At 37.5% G+C, this 22,986-nt stretch overlaps 1 protein-coding gene across 1 annotated transcript; it reads right to left on the bottom strand.

Annotated features, from left to right (window-relative positions):
- Positions 1-13,000: 13,000 nt before the first annotated feature.
- On the bottom strand, positions 13,001-22,729 carry LOC132630800 (calcium-dependent protein kinase 13-like). The gene is made up of 8 exons (XM_060346401.1): positions 22,085-22,729; positions 20,759-21,027; positions 18,249-18,392; positions 17,984-18,136; positions 16,145-16,260; positions 15,895-16,059; positions 13,492-13,722; positions 13,001-13,397 (listed from the first exon to the last, which is right to left on the bottom strand). The coding sequence occupies exons 1-8, from the start codon at positions 22,447-22,449 to the stop codon at positions 13,248-13,250; spliced, it is 1,593 nt and encodes a 530-aa protein (XP_060202384.1). The 5' UTR covers positions 22,450-22,729; the 3' UTR covers positions 13,001-13,247.
- Between the last annotated feature and the right edge of the window lie 257 nt (positions 22,730-22,986).

Below are 22,986 nucleotides of genomic sequence, written 5' to 3'. Positions count from 1 at the left end.
TAGCTACTCATGGCAACAAGAAAACAATAAAAGATTGAAGATTACATAATTGAATTATTGTCTTGAACTTACGAATAAACTTGAAAGTAATGAATGTAATTGTCTGGAAATCTTCAAAAGCAATAATAGCTCAAAAGTAATTACTACAAGTCTAAAACTCCAGATGTCTGAAAAATAAAACCTAAACAGGTATTTATACAAGTCAAAACTCGGAATAATCAATCCCAATCCTGTTCCATCTCGTCTTGCACTTCGACGGGTCGTTTTTGCACTTCGACGGTCGTCGACATGCTCGACGACCAACTCGACGATCTGAATATACTTTTATCACTCTGCAGGAACTCCACCGTCGATCATGTCGACGGTGCAAGTTGACGATCTGAGTATGATATGATGAATTGTCAGTTCGCAAGAACTTATCGACGAGGCAACTCGATGGGCCGTCAAGCATGCTGACGGTCCGTCCTTATGCTTATCAGAACAAATTGTTTCTTTTTCTTATTTTTTTCGCTTTCCGAGCATTCTAACTTCAAAATACCTGCACAACACACAAAACACATCAAACTAACATAAACTTGCTCGAAAACAAGTAAAACTTAGAGTTAAAAAGCATTAGATGTGCCAAAATTCCCGGCACATCAGCGGACATCTATACTTATCTTCTAGAAGTTATGGGACACTAGGAAAACTTCATTCTTTATTTCCTTTCATGCTACTTGATTCTAATTGGTATCTGATTTCTCCTTCTATTCTCTCACAGATAGGGAGGACTCATGCTAGAGCGGCAGTTAATGAGGCACCAGTGCCAGCCGCAGCGCATGGTAGGGGCCAGGCTAGAGGCCTTAGACTTGGAAGAGGTAGAGTGGCAGCACTGGCTAGGGGCAGGGCACCCGTGACTGGTCAGGCCCGTGCTAGATCTGTCTCTCCCGATCCACCGACTGGTCATGATGAGGAGGAGGAGTTAGGACCAGCACCAACTCAACCTAATATTATTGCCACCCCAGTGTTGTCCGATGCTTTGGTTTGTGGGTTGAACCTGCTTGAGGGGTTGACTCAGGCGGGTGTGTTACCGGCTACCCCAGATGGTCAGGGGGTGAGATTGGCTGAGCAAATTCCAGAGAGGTTTCGTGCTCCAGGGGCACAACCTGTTGTGGCTATGGCTTCACGTATAAATGAGATCCCAGGACCATACCTTTTCCCTAGGCTCGCGGCAGGACCTGTGATTCCTGGTGAGGAGCATAATTTTTTTTGGAAGTTCACCAAGATGAAGCCTCCCGTCTTCTACGGTGCCTAGCAGGAGGATACCTTTAAGTTTATCATCAACTATCATGATGCTCCACAAGATGGGGCGGTGGAGAGCCACAGGGTTGATTTTGTGACCTTTCAGTTATTGGGTAACGCCAAGCTTTGGTGGAGATCATATGTTGAGTGTAGACCAGCTGGGTCGCCTCCGTTGACATGGACCCAGTTTTATCTGAACTTTTTGTAGAAATACATTCCAAGTTCTTCGAGAGATGAGAGACATAATGAGTTCAATCACATTGACCAAAGAGGGTCATCGATTACTGAGTATGAGGCTCGCTTTCCCTTCTTTTCCAGATATGCGCTACAGTTGCTACCCACAGAGGCGGAGAAAATGGGGAGATTCGTCAAAGGGTTGAACATTGCTTTGAATTTGTCAGCTCTTCAGTTAGTATCCACAGGGGCCTCTTTTCAGGATGTGGTGGATCATGTCACTACAGTTGAGTCAATGATGTCCCGCGTAATTTTGGCACATTTGATGCTTTTTAACAGTGAGTTTTACTTGTTTTCAAGCAAGTTGGTGTCGTTTTGATATGTTTTTGTTTTGTTTCGGGTATTAATTGTTCACATGGAAAAAGTCGGGGAATTTTGTGAAAAGATCTCAAAAGAAGTGAAAAAAGTAAAAGTAGCTGAATAGGTGATTTTTTACGGAACAAAAGACGGGTCCGTATATTATTTACGGCCCGTCAAATGGAACATAGATTTGTCATGGTGAGCTTCTCAACTGAAGAAAATTCACGGCAAACTTTACAAATCGTAGATTATTTTACGGTCCGTAAATCCTAGCGTAGATCATTAACAGTTAGCATCTCAACCTGAGGGAAATCTATGGCACGGATCTATGGACCATAAATCAGTTTACGGTCTGTCAAAAGGAAGTGTAGAAATGAGAAGAAAAGCTGAATTTTACGGTGGAGATAGAAGATTTTACGGACCGTATGTCATTTTATGGTCCGTATCTTGATCCAACGGGGGCAGTTTTGTCCAGATATTTTCCACGACTTGGACCATTATAAATACTTAATGTAGGGTTTTTGAGGGTCATTCTTAGTAAGATTTTAGTCTCTTTCTTCTTGGCATTGAATACTTAATAGTTTTTTAAGCTTTTATGGACAAGATTACAACTTTTCATATTCTTTATTCAATAGTAAGCATTAATGACTTCTTCAATATCTTATTTTGCATTAAATATTATGAGTAGCTAAATTTAATACTAAGGTTGTGTACCCAATGATGGGTGTTATGTGATTGGGTGTTCGTGATTGATATATGCATAATGGGTTGTTAGGGTTTACTTTCTTCTTTATTTTTCAATATCAGTTGATGGTTGCAAGCATTAACTTAAGCCATAAAACCTTACTTTGCTTGGGAAAGTGAGTTAGGGTTTGGTAGGGATAAGTAACACGAACTCGAGGCGTTAACCCTCATTTAATAAATTCGCTTAGGAATAAGAGGAATTTACTTGGCACATATACATATTATCAGTTCTTCATATCAACTCTTTTATATTTGGGAAAATAATAAAGAGAAATACTTTCTAGCTATTGGAAAATATTAGGAAGTCAATTAGAGGTTAAGTGCATTTGTACAACAAGCCATTATAATTATATCATATCAACACCCATAGTATTACACTTCATCTAAAAGGGGACACAACCTTGGTTTCTTTATTCCAATTAATTACAATCAAAAAAAAATAGTGTAGTAAACAAAACACTCTTTTACAAACTCACCAGAATACGATATTAGACTACAAGTAAGTACTCCACTACATTAGTAACCTTTTCACACCCTATTCCCTGTGGGATTTGACCTCAACCTAGTTGGGTTATTATATTTGACAAAGTCCGCTTTACGTCATTAAATAGGCTGTGTATATCAGTCAGTGAGACAGGATAGCTATTGTAAGGGTGATTATAAGAGGGGCCGCAAAGGGGGCAGCTTCAGTGGTTCATTCTCCCGAGGGCAGGGCCAGTATGGGCAGAGTTCCTAGATATACTCCGGACGCCCGATTCAGTCAGCTATGCTGAAAACTGCTTCTTACTTTACCTCTCATCTTCAAAAGTCCTGCATACTTAAGATTATATTCATGATAAAATCCTCACCCTCTTTCAATTCTCAAATGGAACAACACGCATCAACCCCACTACTCCTCAAAAGCCCCAAACTACTTCTCCAACCACTATCAACCCTATCACCTCCACTATTGACACAATGGCAAACCAAAAGATTCCTGAACCCTCCAACCTACCCACCAGTATGGCTCAAACCTCTAACCCACAAATCTAAAACCCTAGGAGAAATAAAGCAAGAGCATGCCGCGTAGATGAACCAATTCGCTCTGATGACTCCCAATTCGACCCATCTTTAGTATCCTTCTCTGACCATTCTAACATTCTTGAAATGCTCGATAATCTCTTTGAAGTACAAGGAGAAGAGACTCAAAACCTAACCTGCAAAATGTCTGAGTTACAAGGAATATATTATACAGGTCCTCTCAAATAGATATTCGCAATTATTGTTCCAAAAGTTGTAATTGTAGGAGAGACATGAGTGGCTTATGTGGTAAAATCCATTGAGGGGTTAGTGGTTGAAAAAGATAGGGTAGAGAAATAAATCGGTGAAGCACAGAGTAAGGGGGAAATTGGGAAAAATCCACAGCTTGAGCAGATTCATCTACTGGATAAACGATGCTAAAGATTGAGTATGTATTGCTGGCGTTGGTGACAAGACAGAGGTGGTGGATAAATTAGTAGAAACTGCTAAATCTGTAGAGGAAGTGGTGGCTGAGGTACTGGAAAGCTTGGGTGAGGGTGATGTAAGGGAAAATGAATCTGATCAAAGTCTTGAACCCACAGTTGATACTCAAGACGAATCACCAATAATGGACACTCATGTGCCGATGGATCAAGTTGTTGAACCTGATCCAATAGTATAAAAAGATTCTCAAATCAAACAAGTATCCCAACCTGTTCCAAAAAATATAGGTGCTGAGGAAGATAACAATAATGGCGATGATGTACTCATTACGAAGTTTATAATAAAAAAAGGTCAGGTCGAGACTCAGAAAGGCATCTGGTGAGGTTATTCTAAAGCCTGAAAGTGAAGTAGCTGAGGAAGAATGGTCCTCAACAGTACGCAGAACCCCACATACCAGGGGACAAAAGAGGAAAGCTGAGGAAGAGTTGAAAAAGCCAATGCAGGCGAGCAGAAGAAGCACTGCTCTAAGAAAAAGGAATAATAAGCCTGTTTCAGCATCCATGAATGAATCAGTGAAGGAGCGAGAGACTGCTAAGAAGGAAAGGAAAAAAAAAAGTAAAGATGTGGTCACTCCAAAGTCTAGACAAATCACAACAATGAAAGGGGTTAGAAAACCTGCGTCAGCAAAGGGAAAAATGCAGTTTAAGTCGGTGGATCAGACAACTGAGAGTGAAATGGGTGAATCTTCTGAGTCCGAGTACCAAGACTTCAAAGACATTAGGAACGACTATGACTCCAAGGATTTAAAGTATCCAGCCATGCGAATAATCTTGATGATCAAAAGGCAATCAGTTCTGAGAGGAAAAGTTGTCGGTGGTCATGAGGGACTGGAAATAGCCACACTCTTAGAAAATATTAAGCACCAAGGATGGAGTAATTTTTTCCTTCTAAGAAAAGAGAAGAGGAAGATGTGCAAGGAACAGGTTACTGAATTTTATGTTAATGCCACTTTTAATGGAGAGTAACGTACTGCAAGGTGCTGGAAGTCATAATTGTGTTGAATGCTCAAAAGTTGGATGAGATTCTGCATGTGCCCTCTAAGGGATGAGAAAGGTATGGAAAGAATGAATTGCTATCACTTCAAGGAATGGCAAGTGATGCGGACATGACAAGAAAATTCTCAAACAACCCAACATTAACAAAGCATAAAAGGGTACCGAAAAAGGACATGCCCAAGCTTTACCAATGATATGTTGAAGTTGTTCATCGCATGGTTGTGCCTAAGAAAGAAGGAAGGGCGGAGCAAGCTTTTTTGATATGGCACTCATGGAGCTTCTTGACATTAGCACCAAAGTAAATCTGCCCAGTCTCAAGATTTAGCATATGTACATGATCTTCTCTACAGGAGAATAAAGGCCATGGGTTGGCATACGGGTTCTGGCTAACTGAAGTCTTTGATCACTTCAAAGTGCCCATCAAAGTATGGTAGTCTCAAACGGCGAAGAATGTCATTGGCAGTGTGGAACATGTTGATGAACCAGTTCCAATTAAGCATGTTGTAGAGGAGCTGCAGATCCTATAGGATCAACCTGCAGCCAAGGAAGCTGAGATGGCAGCATTGAAAGAGAAGCAACATTGTGCCTGGGATTGCTGCATGTCAATTATGAAAGTGAGCAAGAAGTCCTAAAAACTCAGCTAGTGATTCTGCATACTGCACTAGATAAGGAAAAGGCAAAAAATACAAAGAATATTCAGAATTTGGTTGCAACCCTTACTAAAACCTCTCCTCAAAACCATCTTCTTAGCCTTTCTTAGCATCCCTTGTTTTTGGCCTATCTCAGTTTTTATTCTGATTGTATGTATGTTTGTTTGATAACTCTGATGGTGTTCTTTTTTTTTTTTTTTACTAATGATGGAAACTGTTCTGCTCTAGTATATCTATTTGTTATTTCTGTGCTTAAAATATTCAAAAAGATATAAATTGAGCAAGTGTTTATATTATGCGTATATGTGACAGCCCCAATAGCCATGAGTTTTATATCGCTAGTTCAGATTAATGCTTAACTGGACTGAGACAACTTTTTAATGATGCCAAAAGGGGGAAGATTATGTAATGCTTATGACTAACCTTGTTACACCTCGGAAAATTTTCCGTTGGTACGCAAGAGAATGAACTAGTGATGAATATGAGTGCATGATGTCCATGAGCAAGAAACGACGTTGATGACCTTAGGCGAGATTTCGAAAGTATCCGATGTGAGACGAGGAAGTTGGCTAAGTTAAGATGAGATACAAGGTGAGCAATGCATGTGCATGGACGGGGGTGATTAAAATGAGAAGTCTAAGAAATATGGGAAGTTGCAGAATTGCAACTGCCCAGTGGTCGTATATTGCAAAATACGGACCGTAAAGTGCAATACGGTCCGTAAACTGGCAGTCGTAAACTTCCATGCAAGGCTTCGACTTTCTGCCAGCCGAGGAAATGGTTAAATACGACCTGGTGGACGGACCGTAAAGTGATTTACGGCCCGTAAACCATGGTCGTAAACCACCATGAAGGCAGTCCAGCTTCTGGTTATGGAAATGGTTAAATACGCCTATGGAGGACGAGCCGTATAGTGGAATACGGGCCGTAAACCACGATGGACGACCACTGTTCATCTCAGCACAGATTTCACAAGTCATTAAATAAAGGGACCAACACTTGTTTTATTTCATTACAACATTACACCACTTCTCTCTAAAACTTCTCTCTACATTTATTATATGAGTTTTCAAGGATTATAAGCCATCAATAACATTAAGACAAGTGAATCAAGGATAAGGGAATCATCAAGGATCATCCAAGTCAAGAAATCCAAATAGAGAAAAACTAGGGTTTGGCTCAAAGTGGGGTATTATCAACCAAAGCTTGTTCCTACAACTTCTAAGGTAAGATTCATGATTTTTACATGATGTTTAAGGTATTGGAGAATTAAAATACATGGATTGTAGAAAATGTGGTCAACTAGGTCATGAATGGTGAATAGTGACATTTTGAAGAATAGTTTGAATTGAATTATGAATGTTGTTGTGTTACGATATGAATGTATTATAAATGGTACTAAGATCATGAAATCGACACTTTAGACGAATGGACGAAGTTGGAGGTCATGACCATAAATATGGGAGAATTAGAAGCAAATTGAGAAATCTAGATAATGTGGATGATGTGAATGACTAATGGCCATTGTTATGATATTAATGAAGGTATAAACGCTAGCATTGGAAGGGAACGTGCAAGTGTAGAATAGTTCGACGGAAAGGTATGTGAGACTAACCCTTCTTTCCTAAGGCATGGTTCTTGGCCAAATTCCTAATTCCTCTATATGAGTATGTTGTCTTCACATGGTTGACATTCTGAGCTCATAAGCTCACGACCCTTGATATGTACTATGATTATACTATGTTCCTCGTATGACGAGTAAGTCTATAATGTAGATGTAACGATAATGATGAGGATAGTAATGATGATGAGAGTAAAATGAGATTAGAGATGCTTACGAGCTATGATATATGTATAGGTATGCCTATGAAGGGCTATGATAAGACCCCGAGCTTATGATGCCGGGTAAGACTATATGTATATGACTATGTATAAAGTATGTATACGATTACGAAACGCGCGCACACCTCTGCAGACGGTACGAATAACCCTGACGCCTTGGTAGGACCAGGTATGTATGATCTTGAGCCTTGGTTGGCCAAGTATGTATGACACACCGATCCTACGAGGTTGGGTATGCTATGTAAATACTATGTACAGGATATGACCATGTGTATAATATGAATATGAGTGTGATAAGACTTAGTAAGGGCACGTATACGAATATGAACACAAAGTGGTATGGCTATTATTATGGGATACGAACGACGATGTATGCAAGTAAGCGACATGATGATGATGATATTACTGTCTCCCCTCCTATGCTATTTCATATGATATCTATTATGCTTCTGTATTGATGTTGATCATGCTTTACATACTCAGTACATTCTTCGTACTGACGTCCTTTTGTTTGTGGACGCTGCGTCATGCCCGCAGGTGCACAGGGAGACAGGCTTGATCCATAGTTGCTTATTCAGAGATTGCATAGCAGAGCTCCATTTCTTTCGGAGCCGCAGCTTTTGGGTATTCATTCTTTTGTGTATATAATTATGGGCATATCGGGGTCCTGTCCCGCTCATACGATATGTCATACTCTTAGAGGCTCGTAGTCATGTGTATGTGGGTAGAGATGTTTGTCCATGTCGGCCCATGTTTTGTATATCTTTTGTTGGCCACGTCGGCCTTGTACTTATAATGTGGCATAGATGCATATGATATGTTAAATGATGATGGTCGCCTAATGGGATCAATATGATTAACGATAAGAAAAGCACGTGACGAATGAATGGAAATGTATGTATGATTATGTGGCTCACCTAGATGTAAGCATAAGAGATCTAAGAGGGTGCCCGGGTGGGGTAGCACCGGGTGCTCGTCGCGGCCCCCTAGCCGGGTCGTGACAAACTTGGTTTACTCTGAGTACGATCGTGATATGATGTTTATTTTCTAGAGTGTGAGATGGTTCAAACAGGTTACACAATTTCTCTAAAGCATGAGTTTGTCATCATCAAAAATGGGGAATTTGGTAGCATAAAGCACGTGAGTTTTGATGATTGACAAAGTAAAATGAACGAGGTAAGTGTACTAGGTATGCAGACATGTTCTATCTCAGAGATAGGTGGACAAGCTAAGAGAGAATAAGTAAGACAGATGTTGGACAAAGGTGAATGAAACATGTTTATGGACATGTTCCATCTCAAACAGTGAGGAGATTCAGACAAGAATGAACCAAGTGCTTGAACAAGGCCAAGAACATGTTCTAGCTCAGTATCCTACTGCGAGTAGGATTTATGGTTTATGGTAATGACTTGGCGGACAAGTGTGCAGGATTTCTTATCATAATTATCGAGATACTTCAGACTCCTACAAGGACACTGAAGACGCATAAAGCAAGAATCTCAAGTCAACTCAAACCCTAACTCTCATAATGGGTCTTAACTTGTAGGGATTGAGTTCAGCCGACTTGATGCAAACCCAGTACTATAATTATTCAAGTCATGCCATGAAGAAGTTTTGCACATTCACAAAGAGAGAAATCAAAATATTAAGCGAATACAGTCAATGTCATATTGAGTATTCTGATTCCAGAAGTGCAGCCTAATACAAAGAAGAAGATTGAAGAGCTCGTTTAATAGAGTCTATGTTTTATAGTTCTTGAGTCTAGATTCATTTATTAGGATTGTTTATCGAGTTTTACCTTTATCCGCTTTCATAGAAGCAAATATTGTAGGTATAAACAGTTAGTCAAATTCAAGTTGGGATAACTCTGAGTGGGCTTACTAGTCTAAGGAGATTAGTGAAATAGGAATTAGAGTTTAGTTCCTAGGTTACAGAGTTTGTAATTTTAATTTGCACAGGCTCACAGTTGTAGTGTAGTTTGGGAAAAATCCTACAGATGTGTAGGTCGTGTTTTTCACCCTTGTGAGCCGGGTGGTTTCCACGTAAACACCGTGTCCTTACTTTACTGTTCTTTATTATTCTGCAAATGCTAGCTTGGAACAGGTAGAGCAACGTGTTATATCCCTTAGGGAAAATCTGATACTGCTTAGGATAGATATTAGGTCGTCCAACATATCAAAGGAGAAAACAGCTTGGTTTTATGGACTATCGAATACAAAAAGCAGAATGAAGACGTTCCAGAACCGTTCTCTGATTTGCAATTAGTCGTTAATCTGACCAAAGGTGTTGGCGCCTACCATATTAACCAGTAATATACTATGTTGCTCGAAACTCTCAAAAATGTCAACGGGTACGTGTCGGGTCTTCCAAAAGTAGTACAGTTTTAGAGAATCCGATCAACAAGAGTGCGGCATCAGTTTTTGGAGAGTCCGAACAATATAAATAGTATCAATGGTTGAAAGATTAATTATTTTGATGTTAATAAAGGGAGTTACATGTTCTCTATTAAAGTGGTGCTTTCTCCATTTCATGAATTCAAGTGGCGGTGCTTGTTGAAATTTGTATTTCTCATAAAGATGTTTGCTTTGCTATGCTTTCATGAAGTATTTTACTATTTTCGTTTCTTCAAGAATGAATTTTAATTGTTTGATTTGATTTTGATTTTGTGAATTACGTAAGTCCTCTTTCCTCCTCCATTTTAGTCAGATTTTAGATCAGTACTACTACAATTTCTGTAAATTTCAATGGGAAGTCCCTTTGAAACGTTTTCAGTAATAATAAATTACTAACTGACATAGAAATGTCGGAACACAACCCGTCAAAAAAGGTCCTCTTTGAAAATTTGCAATGGATTTTGAATGCCTTTGGTGTACGATTAAGTTGTTGACTTGTGCAATATTCAGGCGATTCCCTTTTTCAAGAAAAACATCTGTATTTCTCATAAAGATGTTTGGTTTGCTATGCTTTCATGAAGTATTTTATTGTTTTCATTTCTTCAAGAACGAATTTTAATTGTTTGATTTGATTTTGATTTTGTGAATTAAGTAAGTCCTCTTAAATCCTCCATTTTGGTCAGATTTTAGGTCATTACTACTACAATTTCTGTAAATTCAATGGGAAGTCCCTTTGAAACGTTGTCAGTAATAATAAATTAATAACTGACACAGAAATGTCGGAACACAGCCCGTCAAAAAAGGTGCTCTTGGGAAATTTGCAATGGATTTTGAATGCCTTTGGTGTGCAATTAAGCTGTTGACTTGTGCAATATTCAGGCGATTCCCTTTTTCAAGAAAAACAACTGAATTTTTAAGGGATCTTAAAAGCTCAGTTGGTTAGTCACATGAACTTTCATCTTATTGGTAAAGATTTGATCCCCACCTCGTAATCCCCTTCCCCTACCCCCATGTAATAAAATAAATTAAAAATGAGATTCCCCATTGATAACACTGTCCAACAAAATTTTGACGGCCTGTTTTTATCAAAATATTATTAGTTTTTTTCGGCAAAAAAAGTAAATAAATAAATAAATAAGAAACTGTGATAAATTTATTTTAAACTTTCGTGCAGCACTTCCGTCGAAGAGTTTCATATTCTGCAAAAATTTAAAGAGGTTTCGGTAATTAAGTGTGTATTTAACCTTTACTGATATACCAACTGTAACTTAAACTCTTTGCGGATTAAGTGTACATAATCATCGGTAATGCTACTTCGCAACATAAAAGTACCACGAAGATTGGGAAGTTAATCCTGTGAATATAAAGTACCACCAAAGTCACTTCTTTTTGTTGACAGTGTTAGGTCAGAACTAATGAATATTACGAAGATCTTGGATTTTAATCGCTAAATGTTATGTTCCAGTCCTGTGAATTAATAAACTCATGATAGAAAGTATTTCGGGCAATTTGCAGGATTGTCCTTCGGGGGTGGTCTTTAATTTTTGTCCCTCGGTGGTCTTTAATTTTGTCCCTCAAATCAGTGATCTTTAATTTTTGTCCTTCACTACAAGTATCTTAATTTCAAGTTCGAACCCTCACTCAGAATTCACATGGCATAAGTTAGGGTCCAACTTTTGCTGACCTAAGGCATAAATTGAATTTCAAACTCTGCCTTAAGGCAAAAAAAAAAAAAAAAAAAATTGAAATTTTACAAATCTCTGCCTTAAGGCCTAATTTAAGAGCTAATTTTGAATAAAAAATTGCCTTAAGGCAGAAGTTGGGTCCAACTCATGCCTTGCGAATTCCCAACTTCTGCGCTGTGAATTCCAACTTATGGTTTGCGAATATTTTTTTTTTTTTTTTTGACAAAACCTGAGTTCAAACCCATGACCTCTGGGTGTTAAGCGAAGGGCAAATATTAAAGACTACCAATTGAGAGACAAAAATTAAAGACCACCCCAAAAGGACAATTCGCGCAAAAAAATGAAGTATTTCTCCCTCTAATGCGACTTATGCGACGCAAAACTGAATTAATCTGGCCACGTCCCGAATATTAGATGGTTATACAAATACCACCATATTCACCTTTTTTTTTTCTTTTTTTTTTTTTTGTTGATAATTTGTAAAGAGTAAAAGCCATTAGGCTTGAACTAATGAAGTACTACGAAGATCATAAAATCATTAGATCAGAGCTGACAACATCAGGAAATATGGTCCTTAGTTGAACGACCACAATGGTTAACCAAACAAAAGATTTAGCAAAGTCCTTTCTCTATTTTCTAATAATGAACTTTGAATCATAAAAAGGGAGAAATTAATAGAAAAAGAACTAGTTATATTCCAAATACAGTAATTCTACAACTTAAATGTTCTTTTAGACTTCAACCAATAAAAAAACAAAAAAACGAAAGAACTAGCGATACAAATTAACTGCAAAAAAATTATTTTTTAAGATGTTCAAAATTTTCGATCTCTAGGAAGACATGGGTTACTATAATACTTTTTAACTTCATTCTTTTCAATCTTTGATCATTTATTAAGTCGTAGGTCTATCCAATGACCACCTCGTTATTCATCACTCAAATATCTGCATGACAGCACACCGACGATTCTTACCAATCACCATTACGTAGAATCCGAATTATTGTACTCAAAATTCAAACTACATAACCACTTTCAGATCTTATTATGTTCATCCAATTAGCCACATTCAAGTTCCAATGTATCAGAGACCATATGCAAATTAAGACAAGAAGAAAAGGCACAAGTTTTCTGCGAGAAATATCAAGACGAGCGTTCTTTTACATGAACGGTTACTAAGAAGAATGCAGGTTTAGAGCCAATAGAACTAGTGTTCCTTTTCACCTGCCTTAAACGGCAATAGTACATACAAATCACTGTGAAAATGAGGATTGGAGAAACAGGGTAAAAGAAAGGCCATTTGAACTAGCATACTTCCATGTATGTTAGCTCCATGTCAATCCTAAAAATAGGCACAGACAACAATGAAACGAGAAAACTTTTTGTACAAAAATTATGCTGCATTGTACCTTTTTTTTTTTCCGGAACAGGAAAAAACTAACAGTAAGAGGATAGGATACATTCTGTGTTTCAAATGGTTATACAGGTTACCCAGATGAAGTCGCCACTTTCGAATACTGGCAAGCCAACAATCTCATGGTAACCCCATAAAACAATGGCAAGAGATCAAAGACACATTGATACAAAGCTTGAATTTGATAAATGAAACAATAATGTAAACCTTACTCATTCCCCAAGTTAAGTGAACCATCCTTCATTAGCTTCACACTTAGACTATTGAATCTCCCTCTTGAATAATGTCGCGAAGCCTTTCTCCAGTCTGTTCCAGTTTTCATCATGGCTGCAAATTCTTCAAAGCTGATACGCCCATCCTGCATTCAGAGAAAGAGAGAAGATAAGGGAAATACCATTCCAAGCTGAATATACGTCAGTAGCAGAGGCGTTTTTCGTCAGCTGCACGTTCACCTTGTCCGTATCAACCTCCTGGAAAATGTCATTCGCCACATTGGTGCAGTCATCCGCTCCATCCTCCATCAAGGCATCCCGAAGCTCATCCGGCTCAATGTAACCATTTCCATCCTTATCAAAGTAGGAGAAAGCTTTGTGCAGATGTTCATCATGAGCCATCCTTTGAAGATGGAGTGAAACGGCTATAAATTCCCCATAATCCAGGGTCCCTTTGCCATTAGTATCAATCTGTAGGAAAAAAAGTAATCCCATGTTCACGGCTTTCTAACTTTAACATTCAGTGGAATATATATAAGAAACTTGACCATTGATGATGTTACAATTACAAAACCTGCAATGAACTACATAAAAGAACAAATATAACAACAGGACTGCATGCTTATCCTAACCAGCGACATCAACTAACTAGCAGATATTAAAGAGAGCCACATACAGTGACTGCAAAAGAGTTATTTGCATTTTGAACCCTTAAGTAGGCACAATATTTTTTATGTGTACCCTATCCTTTTATCTTAATAATTTGCCACCTAAGTCTATTTATCTCTTTGGAAAATCATAAAGTGTTCTTTTTTGAAAGGTAAATTAGGCTTATAGGCTTAGCATGATGTGCTGTGTTTTTTAAGTTCAGCAAAACATGCATAATAGAATAATATCACATAAAAAAACACTTGATTAGTTATAATTGACGTCACGTTCATCTCCAAATAGTTCCGATCGCTGGTGGTTTCCCTATTTATATTTCCTTTTTACTATTAACTTGCAAAGGGGAACGTATCAATTCATCATCGACTAGAATAAAAAATCTGTAACTTCAATATAAACGCATGCATGTTCCTACATTGATGCAGAAGCATGACTTCATGTGATGGGGTTGATTTCAATTAGACAAAGCTCTGCTTTATAGCTTGAGAAAAGAAGCTATTTTCAACCTCTGCACATCTAAAACTCAAATTTGTTATATGTCTTCTTTAATTAGAGTTATGCAACTACGTCCAGGAGTACAGCAGCACAGGGCTAGTAAAGGATTTTAGCTTTCAGTAAGATCTGGAGCTGCAGGAGTTTAAAAAATTACTGAAGAATTGGTGAAGAGAACTTGATTAAAACTAGCATAGCAAACAGAGAGAGCTTTGTGTTATCAGTGGAGTACAATGAAGACTTTTGTGGGGCAAGACCATTGGCAGCTTTCCCCTATAACGTTTAAGAATGCAATTCCTAATTAATTCTTTACAAAATGAACTCTTATATGGTTTTGCAAAGAAACTAATAGATTTTCCCTTTTTTCCTTTGATAAGGTACAAATAAAAAATGGTGTACACATTAGAAGTGCAAAATGCAAAGAACTTGCTGGAAGACGACAAATTAAACAAAGCATAAGTATACAAACATGGAGGATCTTTATTTTCCAATTAGATATAACCAGATCAAGAGAAGACAAGAAAACTCATCGATTATGCTAGCAAAAGTTGTTATTTTAAAGAGGTTATTTCACAAACATAGAACAGAAGACTAGTCTTACTTGGACAGCTCTATATGAGGCATGCCTTACCCAAGACAATCTGAAGAAAAGGAAATTCCAGCTAGCAAACAGATGCTATATGTGCAAAAGAGAAGTTGAAACCACCAGACACCTTCTTCTTCATTGTGAGGTGGCCTTAATGGAACATGTTTTTTTATCTCTTTGGTCTCAATTGGACCATACCCCTCTCAGTTAAGGATGCTTATGAGAGCTGGAGCCTATGGAGAGTTGACAAAATCATCAAGAAGAACTGGATTATGACTCCTGCTTGTATTGTTTGGTGTATCTGGTTGGAGAGGAATAGGAGGTGTTTTGATGGGGAGTCAAGCTTCTTTAGGTATTTTGAAGGCAAGGTGTAATGCCAATCTGTTTAGTTGGTCCAATTTGTATCCTGCTGTTAGGGCAGAAGATCTTCAGGACTTTATTAACTCACTAGTTCTGGCTTAGACAGTTTGTATAGTCAACCAGAGATTTTTTGTAAGCTCAAATGCCGCATCCTGTAATTCTTGCATATTCTTGATGCCATTTATTAATACCACTTACTTCATCAAAAGAAAAAGGTACAAATGAAGAATTTAAAGCATAAATCTCTCAGAACTTACCTCTCCCTTGTCCCTACCCTCCCTAGTTCCATCCTTTCCTTCGTTTTTTTTTTTTTTGGATATCCTAGAAAATATCCTAGCGGCAAATGGAAACTAAACTTATTTATGAAGTTTAAACATTTCATGTTAGATGACAACGATACAGATGCTATCTCCATCAATACCAAAAGCACGCTTTCGCATGATATCAACAGATACTGAGCAGCATCTATATGTCAACCTCGGGAAAAAGTGGGAAATTCAGGACAAGTTTTACATCAAGAAATAAGCAGGTGGACTCACAGCTTCAATAAGCATCTGTACTTCAGATTCTGCCAGCTGGGAGTTCTTTTGAAGTCCTGCTTTAAGTTCTTCGACTGAAACAATGCCATCATTGTCAGTGTCTATCTTGTTAAACATTTCTTTTAGGTCTCCAACTTCTTCATTAGACAAGAAATCAGCAATCACCTGCATTTGGACAAGCATGATTTAATGGTCCAAGAAGTGCAAAAGCTACCTAAAGATAAAAAGAGCATCAGATAAATGAACACACCCTCAGAGCTTTCCTCTTAAACCTATTCATCAACGAAAACTGCTTAAGTCTTGACTTAACAACATCTCCAAGGGGAACATTTGGAGCCTTCTTAGCATTTTGAATCCAAGGGTGCTCTACAAGACGAGAAAACTTGTATAATTCATAAAAAACAGGAGGCATAAGATTAGGTTTTCTGTTGTAATAACAGGCGATTGATAAAAACCAAAGAAATCACCAAGCATCCAAATTAAATATTTATACACGGAAGGCCTTAGTAGGTCTTGCTAAGGAAATATGAATTGCCGCCTTTTTTCATTGTATCTTCTTTTGTCAACTAATCCATCAAAGATCATATTTTTCTTGTTCTAATGGATCTACATGGCCATTCCCATGCTTTTTGCTTGTCTTAATCCTTCGTCATCCCAAATTTCACAGGTTGCATGTGGTTTAGTGTACCACTTCCTTTATTTTGTCCAACCATTGTTTGAGAGGACCCATGACTTCCACAGCAAATCTCCTTTAAGCATTGCAGCTCTACGTTCAGGAATGCTAGGATGTGCGATTTAATAAATTCCCATAATGGTAAGTGGAAGTTTGAGCTTATTCAGATGTTTAATGCCTTGATGGCTATCAGCCCACATACCACTCTGTCCAACATGACCAGAGATCCAATCACATGACTTCCCACAAACAATGGCAATTCACAGTTAGATCAGCTTAGAATTGGGATATGACTGTAAGGAGAGGCTAAATGGCACTAAATTTACTTTAAGCTCAGGTGTTATGAAGAAGTTTTGACCACTTTATGGAGCTTGCAAGTCTCTTCAAAGGTTAATTCACAGTTAGATCAGCTTAGAATTGGGGTATGACTGTAGAGAGGCTAAAGGGCACTAAATTTACTTCAAGCTCAGGCATTATGAAGAAGTTTTGACCACTTTATGGAGCTTGCAAATCTCTTCAAAGTTTAGACTAATGCCTAGGTTTCTCCCCTAAAGATAACGCTATGTAAGAGACAAGTTGCAGATGATTATGTATGCCCAAGACATAGAGAAGGTAAACAACGCCTCTTTAGCGTCTGAATGATGCTCATTAGTTTAGAGAGTGAAATTACTGAATAGACGAAGTGTGCTATTATCTCAACCGGTTGATCATTAGCCTGTTGGTGACGTCGTTGGATTTTGTTATTAGGTGTGACCTTATGCTTTATTTAGTTTTAGCTACAATTTTAGAGAATAATCACTGAATGGAAGTGTTACGATTACCTCAACTGGTTGATCATTAGCCTGTTGATGGCGTTGCTGGATTTTTTGTTACTAGTTGTCATCTTATGCCTCACATACTGAAAGTCTGAAACCGACCAATTTTCCATAGTCGAATCCCTTCTAGTCAGACCCTTCTAGTCAGTCATCTATTCAGCCTTGTCTAACTAACGCTCCTCCTGTTCCAGTTTATACTTACTTTCTTTTTAAAATTTGTTCTAAAAAGAACGACACAATTCTGAATTTGGGAACAATTAAAATTACCCTTTCCATTTTACCCAGACTGAGAAGCTTTTATAACCACATAAATGTTATGGCATGTTTAAGGCCACAAGTTTCGGTGGCAAAGTTTTATAGCTACATAAATGCTATTTCGACCTTAAATTTCAAAAGCCCTCATTTATTTCTTAAACTCCGTAACAATTTCAACTATGTCTGATAAATTGGAACGGCTGGAGTATATAAAATACAGCACGGGCAAGGCATATCGGAGTGCTGATTCGTGCCTAACTAGGCTACCCAGTAGCTCTATATATCTTTGATAAACACAAGGCTTTTCCCAATAAGAATTAATAAGCATTTGTGAAACATAACATACCAAGTACTTGCTTTGCAGTTAGTCGAAGCTTTGGATCTGGCTCTAACATTTGCCTGACAAGATTTTTAGCACCTTCTGAAATACTTGGCCAGGGTTCCCGCTTGAAATCTATTGCCCCACGTAAAATCGCTTGGGCAACACCTTGTTCAGATTCTGTACAAACAGATTCACTTCAATAAAATTACAGAGTGGCATCTGAGAATGCTACTAATATGAAGGATACGGGAAAGAGAGGAAGAATCAAAACTGCAGGAAGAGAGTGTACCGGCCCAAAAGGGAGGAACCCCACATAACAGAATATATAGAATGACTCCTGCACTCCATATATCTATTTCTGGTCCATAGTTTCGTTTGAGCACCTCAGGAGCCATGTAATAGGGACTTCCAACTATTTCGGAGAACTTCTCACCTAAAATACATATTTGAGTGATTAAAAATGAGCGATATATAAAGTTAAGATACGCAACAATATAGATTGGATAGGCCAGTAATAGTGCAAAAAGACCAGCCCAAAGTACCAAACAATAAGGAATGGGAAGAGTTATTTGTACCACAAGGTTAAGGGTCCAAGACCATGGGCCTTGCTGATTGGATCTGCATTTGCTATATAGTTATCTAAGCTATTTCTTGTTCCTACCTCCCTATAAAGAGAAGTACAGAGGAACAAGCATATAGGTCACGAGTTAGAGCCATGGAAGCAGCCACTAATGCTTGCACTAGGGTAGGCTGTCTACATCACACCCCTTGCGGTGCTGCCCTTCCCACTACTAACGCGGGATGCTTTGTGCACCATTAGCTTTTACAGAGGAGCAGCCATCTGCTAGATATTCATTAGCTATCAAAATTAGTTTCACTCTTTTCCTTTTTAAGTAAGCATCTGAGTTAGCATTATTATGCGACTAAGAACCCCTACAGAGGTTTGTCAAGTCAAACATTACTAAACTATTCAAACGAAACCCAAAGGCTGAAGATTTATTTAAGTAATAATAAGGATGTCCTTTACAAAGGAAGAACTGTCTACTTTTGTAGGGCAGAGAAATGCTGAAAACTTGATCCTTTATTTAGCTGGTAAGCTGATCTATTATTTCCCAAATATTAAACGAAAAGGAAGGAAATATTTATTAAATATGCATGGAAATAAACAAGTAAGACTTTCATAATCAAAGAAAGAAGAATTAATTCCTACCACAACTACACTGTAGTAATCTGGAGTGCACGAATAACACTAAAAGTGACCAACACTGGAGTAGTCACTTTCTACCTCTTTAGGTGTCCATCATCCTACATTGACTTCCAAATGACAGACCGTAAGTACGACAGAATGATCACAGGTCTCAGGTGATCTTTTCTTTTTTAATCCTATATGTTTCAATTTCATTGGATGTCCCTAAAGGGACGTCATTTATCCTCCGTGTGTGCAGGCCTACACATTTTGTCAGATTTAATCATTTTCTAATCTTGTCTAATCTTATATGACCACACATCCTTCTTGATCCGTGTTTTTAACATTCATCTAGCAAGCATGTTAAGCCAAGAGGCTCAACTTCCACTCCTGTGTAAGATTATTGGACTGAAAATTGTACTATAGAACTTACCTTTAACTTTTCATTACATATATATTCCTATCGCACAATTTCCCATATCCTACCTCCATTTAAGTCATCCTATTCTGAAATTCATGTGTTACATCACCTTTTCATCTATCTGCAACACTACGCCTAGATATCCAAATTGTCTGTATCTTGGCACCAAAATTCCTAGCTAATACCACTTCAGCTTCATTCTACTTAAGGGGATAAACTTGAAGTTTATCTAATCCGAACAAATGCAGTTAGGCAGTAAGTTAGTTCTTACACTGCAAGTACCAGAATAGATGGAATTCACATAAAAATTGAGCGGGCATTGTTTTAGGAAAATTGATAGAAATGTTTGCTAGAATAAAGTCCTCTACAAGGCCGTTCCACCAATCAATTGATCATGAAACAACTCATCAACAGTTTGTAAATTCAGCTCAAATGCAATTCCCTCATGTAGGTGTTAAGTCAAGCCCTTGTCACAAGTTTAACTCGCAACTTGGCCATGATATTAGCACTGAAATTAATAAATTGTGACCCTTTTAGCTTTTGCAATTAAAAAAAGAATTATCAACTGAACTAAATGAGAGAACATCTCATCTCACTGAGACTCAAACTCAAAGACAGGAATGATAATACACAGTGAAGTGCAATATTCCAACATGATACAATCAATTTCAAGGCTAAAGAGCCTCAGAGGGCTGTTGGAAGAAACAATATTATTTCATAAGAATAAACAATGGAGAGGCATAGATCAGTCCCTTCTTTGTTTGGTAAATTTTTTATCCTTTTGCTTAATCCTATATCAAAACTACCTTGCTCCTCTATATAACCAGTGCGCTCAACGAGACAAACTGAATCTACCATCTTTTTTCCGCTGGTAAGTTTTACTAATAGATCTAGCTTATCAAATAAGTTGTACAAACAGAGTTAGAGTACAAAAAGAAGGAGATGATGCTAGTTTTGCTCCAGCATCAACTGAATATAACTTCTTTCAAGCTTATCAGCAATCTTTGTTTGTTCTACACTCCGCAGGTAAGTTGTACAAACAGAGTTAAGAGTACAAAAAGGAGGATGATGGTAGTTTTGCTCCAGCATCAACTGAATATAACTTCTTTCAAGCTTATCAGCAAGTTGTAAGATAAATAACTATATGCATTTGCTTACTTTACCATAAACCAATTAAAGTTTTCCTTTTTACCTGGCTTGAAGAAGATTGACAAGCCAAAATCAATTGCTTTGAGAGGTGAATTTTCCTTCTTATTAGCGAACAAAAAGTTCTCAGGCTTCAAATCTCTATGAATCACTCCATGCTTATGACAAAGCTGCACAACCTCCATAATCGTCCGTGTAACAGCAACAGCAGCTCTTTCAGTATAATGCCCCCTCGCAACAATCCTATCGAACAGCTCACCGCCTTCACACAATTCCATCACCAAATGAACTGCATTTTCATCCTCACACGCTTCCCTAAAACTCACAATACTTAAAAATTAGTGTCTGGCCATGAAAATCCAAAATCTAACTTAAAGTAGTATTTCAAATTTGGAAAATAACTTAGCGCCCGTTTGGCCAAGGAGAGTTTTCACTTTTTTCCGAATTTTATTCCGAAAAACTGTTTGGACATAGAATTGTTACAATTTTCAAGAATTCAAAAAACTCGAAAAAGATGTTTTCAAAATTTTTACTCCAAATCACTCACCAAAATTGAGAAAACACCTCCAATTTGTATTCATGTCCAAACACAACTCCGATTTCCAAACACCATTTTCAACTTGAAAACAAATACCACTTTTTCTCAAATTTCACAATTCTTATGTCCAAACACCTACTCATAACCTATTTCCGAACTCTCTTTTCACTTTTGAAGTTGTATTTAAGTACATTCAAGCATGAATATTATTCCAAAGATTTTTTTTTTGCAAAAAAGTATAACCAAACACAACTCCAACTCCATAAATTCCAAATATACTAAAAAAATATTTGGAATCTATGGCCAAACACCTACTTAGCTAGCATTTGGCCATAGATTTGGATCATATGTTTAAACTTTATCTTCAAACATCTTTTTGGCCATGAAATTTAATCAGATTTTGAAAATTTATCTTCAAAATATTTTGAAGTTCCAAAAACTGGCTCAGACCAATTTTTGGGAGAAATTTCACTTCCACTCACAAAACTTCAAATTTTTCCCATGTAAAATGAATGTCCAAACACAACTTCAAGTTCCAAAAATCACAACTTCAAAAACTCAAATTTGCAAGTTTCACCTTCAAACTCTAGGGCCAAACGCCTACTTAAACTCCTTAAACTTTAATTACATCCTTCTACTAATGTCAAGAGCATCATTACCTAAAACTCACAATACTTGAAAGTTATGGCAAATGCTTCATAATTGCAAAAAGTATAACCCAACACAACTCCAACTTCAAAAATTCCAAATAAAGTGAAAAAAATACTTGGAATCTATGGCGAAACGCCTACTTTACATCATTCTAATAATAATATGTGTCAAGAGCATAATTACCTAAAACTGACAATACTTGAATTTTGTGGCAAATGCTTCATAATAGCAACTTCTCTCCTTACATCTTCCACATCAACAGCTGTTCTTAACTTCCTTTTCGATATCGACTTACAAGCCAATAATTCTCTATTACTACGATCTATACATAGATATGTTATCCCGAATTCACCCCTACCTAACTCTCTATCTATCAAATACCTCTCCTCAATATTCTCCTTTTGAACATCAGTTAACACTGTGAGAATCTGTTTTTGCTGCTTAGGGGTAAACTTGTCTTTTTTACGGATGTGATGATGATTATCGTTGTTGGAAGACTTTACATCTTCTCTAGCAACAGATGCTGGAGATCTGCAACAGTTACCCATTGCTTAAAACCCTAATACTTGCACACTTTTTTTTGTTTTAGCTATGGTTTAGCATTGTGATTTCGGAAGTGTGAAATAATAGAAGTTTGAGGAGTGAAATTGCAGTGGAAAGAAATGGAGTGAACTCAGCTGTGCTGAGCTGAGCTTGCCGGAGATGGAATAAAGAAGAAAAATGAGGGACTGGGAGTGCAATGATAACGTTAAGATGCTTTTGTAATGTGAAAAGCTTTTTTCGGGTTTTTAAAAATATTTGGAAATTATAGCAAAGCCCTTCTCTACTTGAGAGAGAATTTATGTATTTCCTACATCCCAATTTATAGAGCGTAGTTGATTGGTCACGACGCTTAATAAAGAAATAAAGACTTTTAAATTTATGATTTAAAAATAAATAAAGACTTTTGAATTTACGGTTTAAAACAAGTCAAAGAAAATTTTAAGATTAGAAATCAGTTTATTAAGAATAAAACGAAAATTTTAGAGTTAAATTATTGCTAAATATGGAAAGATGTCATTTTTTTTAACTGAACAAAAGGAAAG

Source organism: Lycium barbarum, chromosome 3, assembly GCF_019175385.1.
Source record: "Lycium barbarum isolate Lr01 chromosome 3, ASM1917538v2, whole genome shotgun sequence".
Classification (NCBI taxonomy): domain Eukaryota; kingdom Viridiplantae; phylum Streptophyta; class Magnoliopsida; order Solanales; family Solanaceae; genus Lycium; species Lycium barbarum.
This window is presented reverse-complemented; position numbering and strand designations above follow the sequence as displayed.

Excerpts from the sequence above, each read along its gene's own strand:
- LOC132630800 (XM_060346401.1), bottom strand. The coding sequence starts at position 22,449 with ATGGGTAACTGTTGCAGATCTCCAGCATCTGTTGCTAGAGAAGATGTA. Across the intron at positions 18,393-20,758 it reads GTCAATCTTCTTCAAGCCAG|GTGAGAAGTTCTCCGAAATA; the intron begins GTAAAAAGGAAA and ends TATGTATTTTAG. Across the intron at positions 16,261-17,983 it reads AACTGCAAAGCAAGTACTTG|AGCACCCTTGGATTCAAAAT; the intron begins GTATGTTATGTT and ends CTCGTCTTGTAG.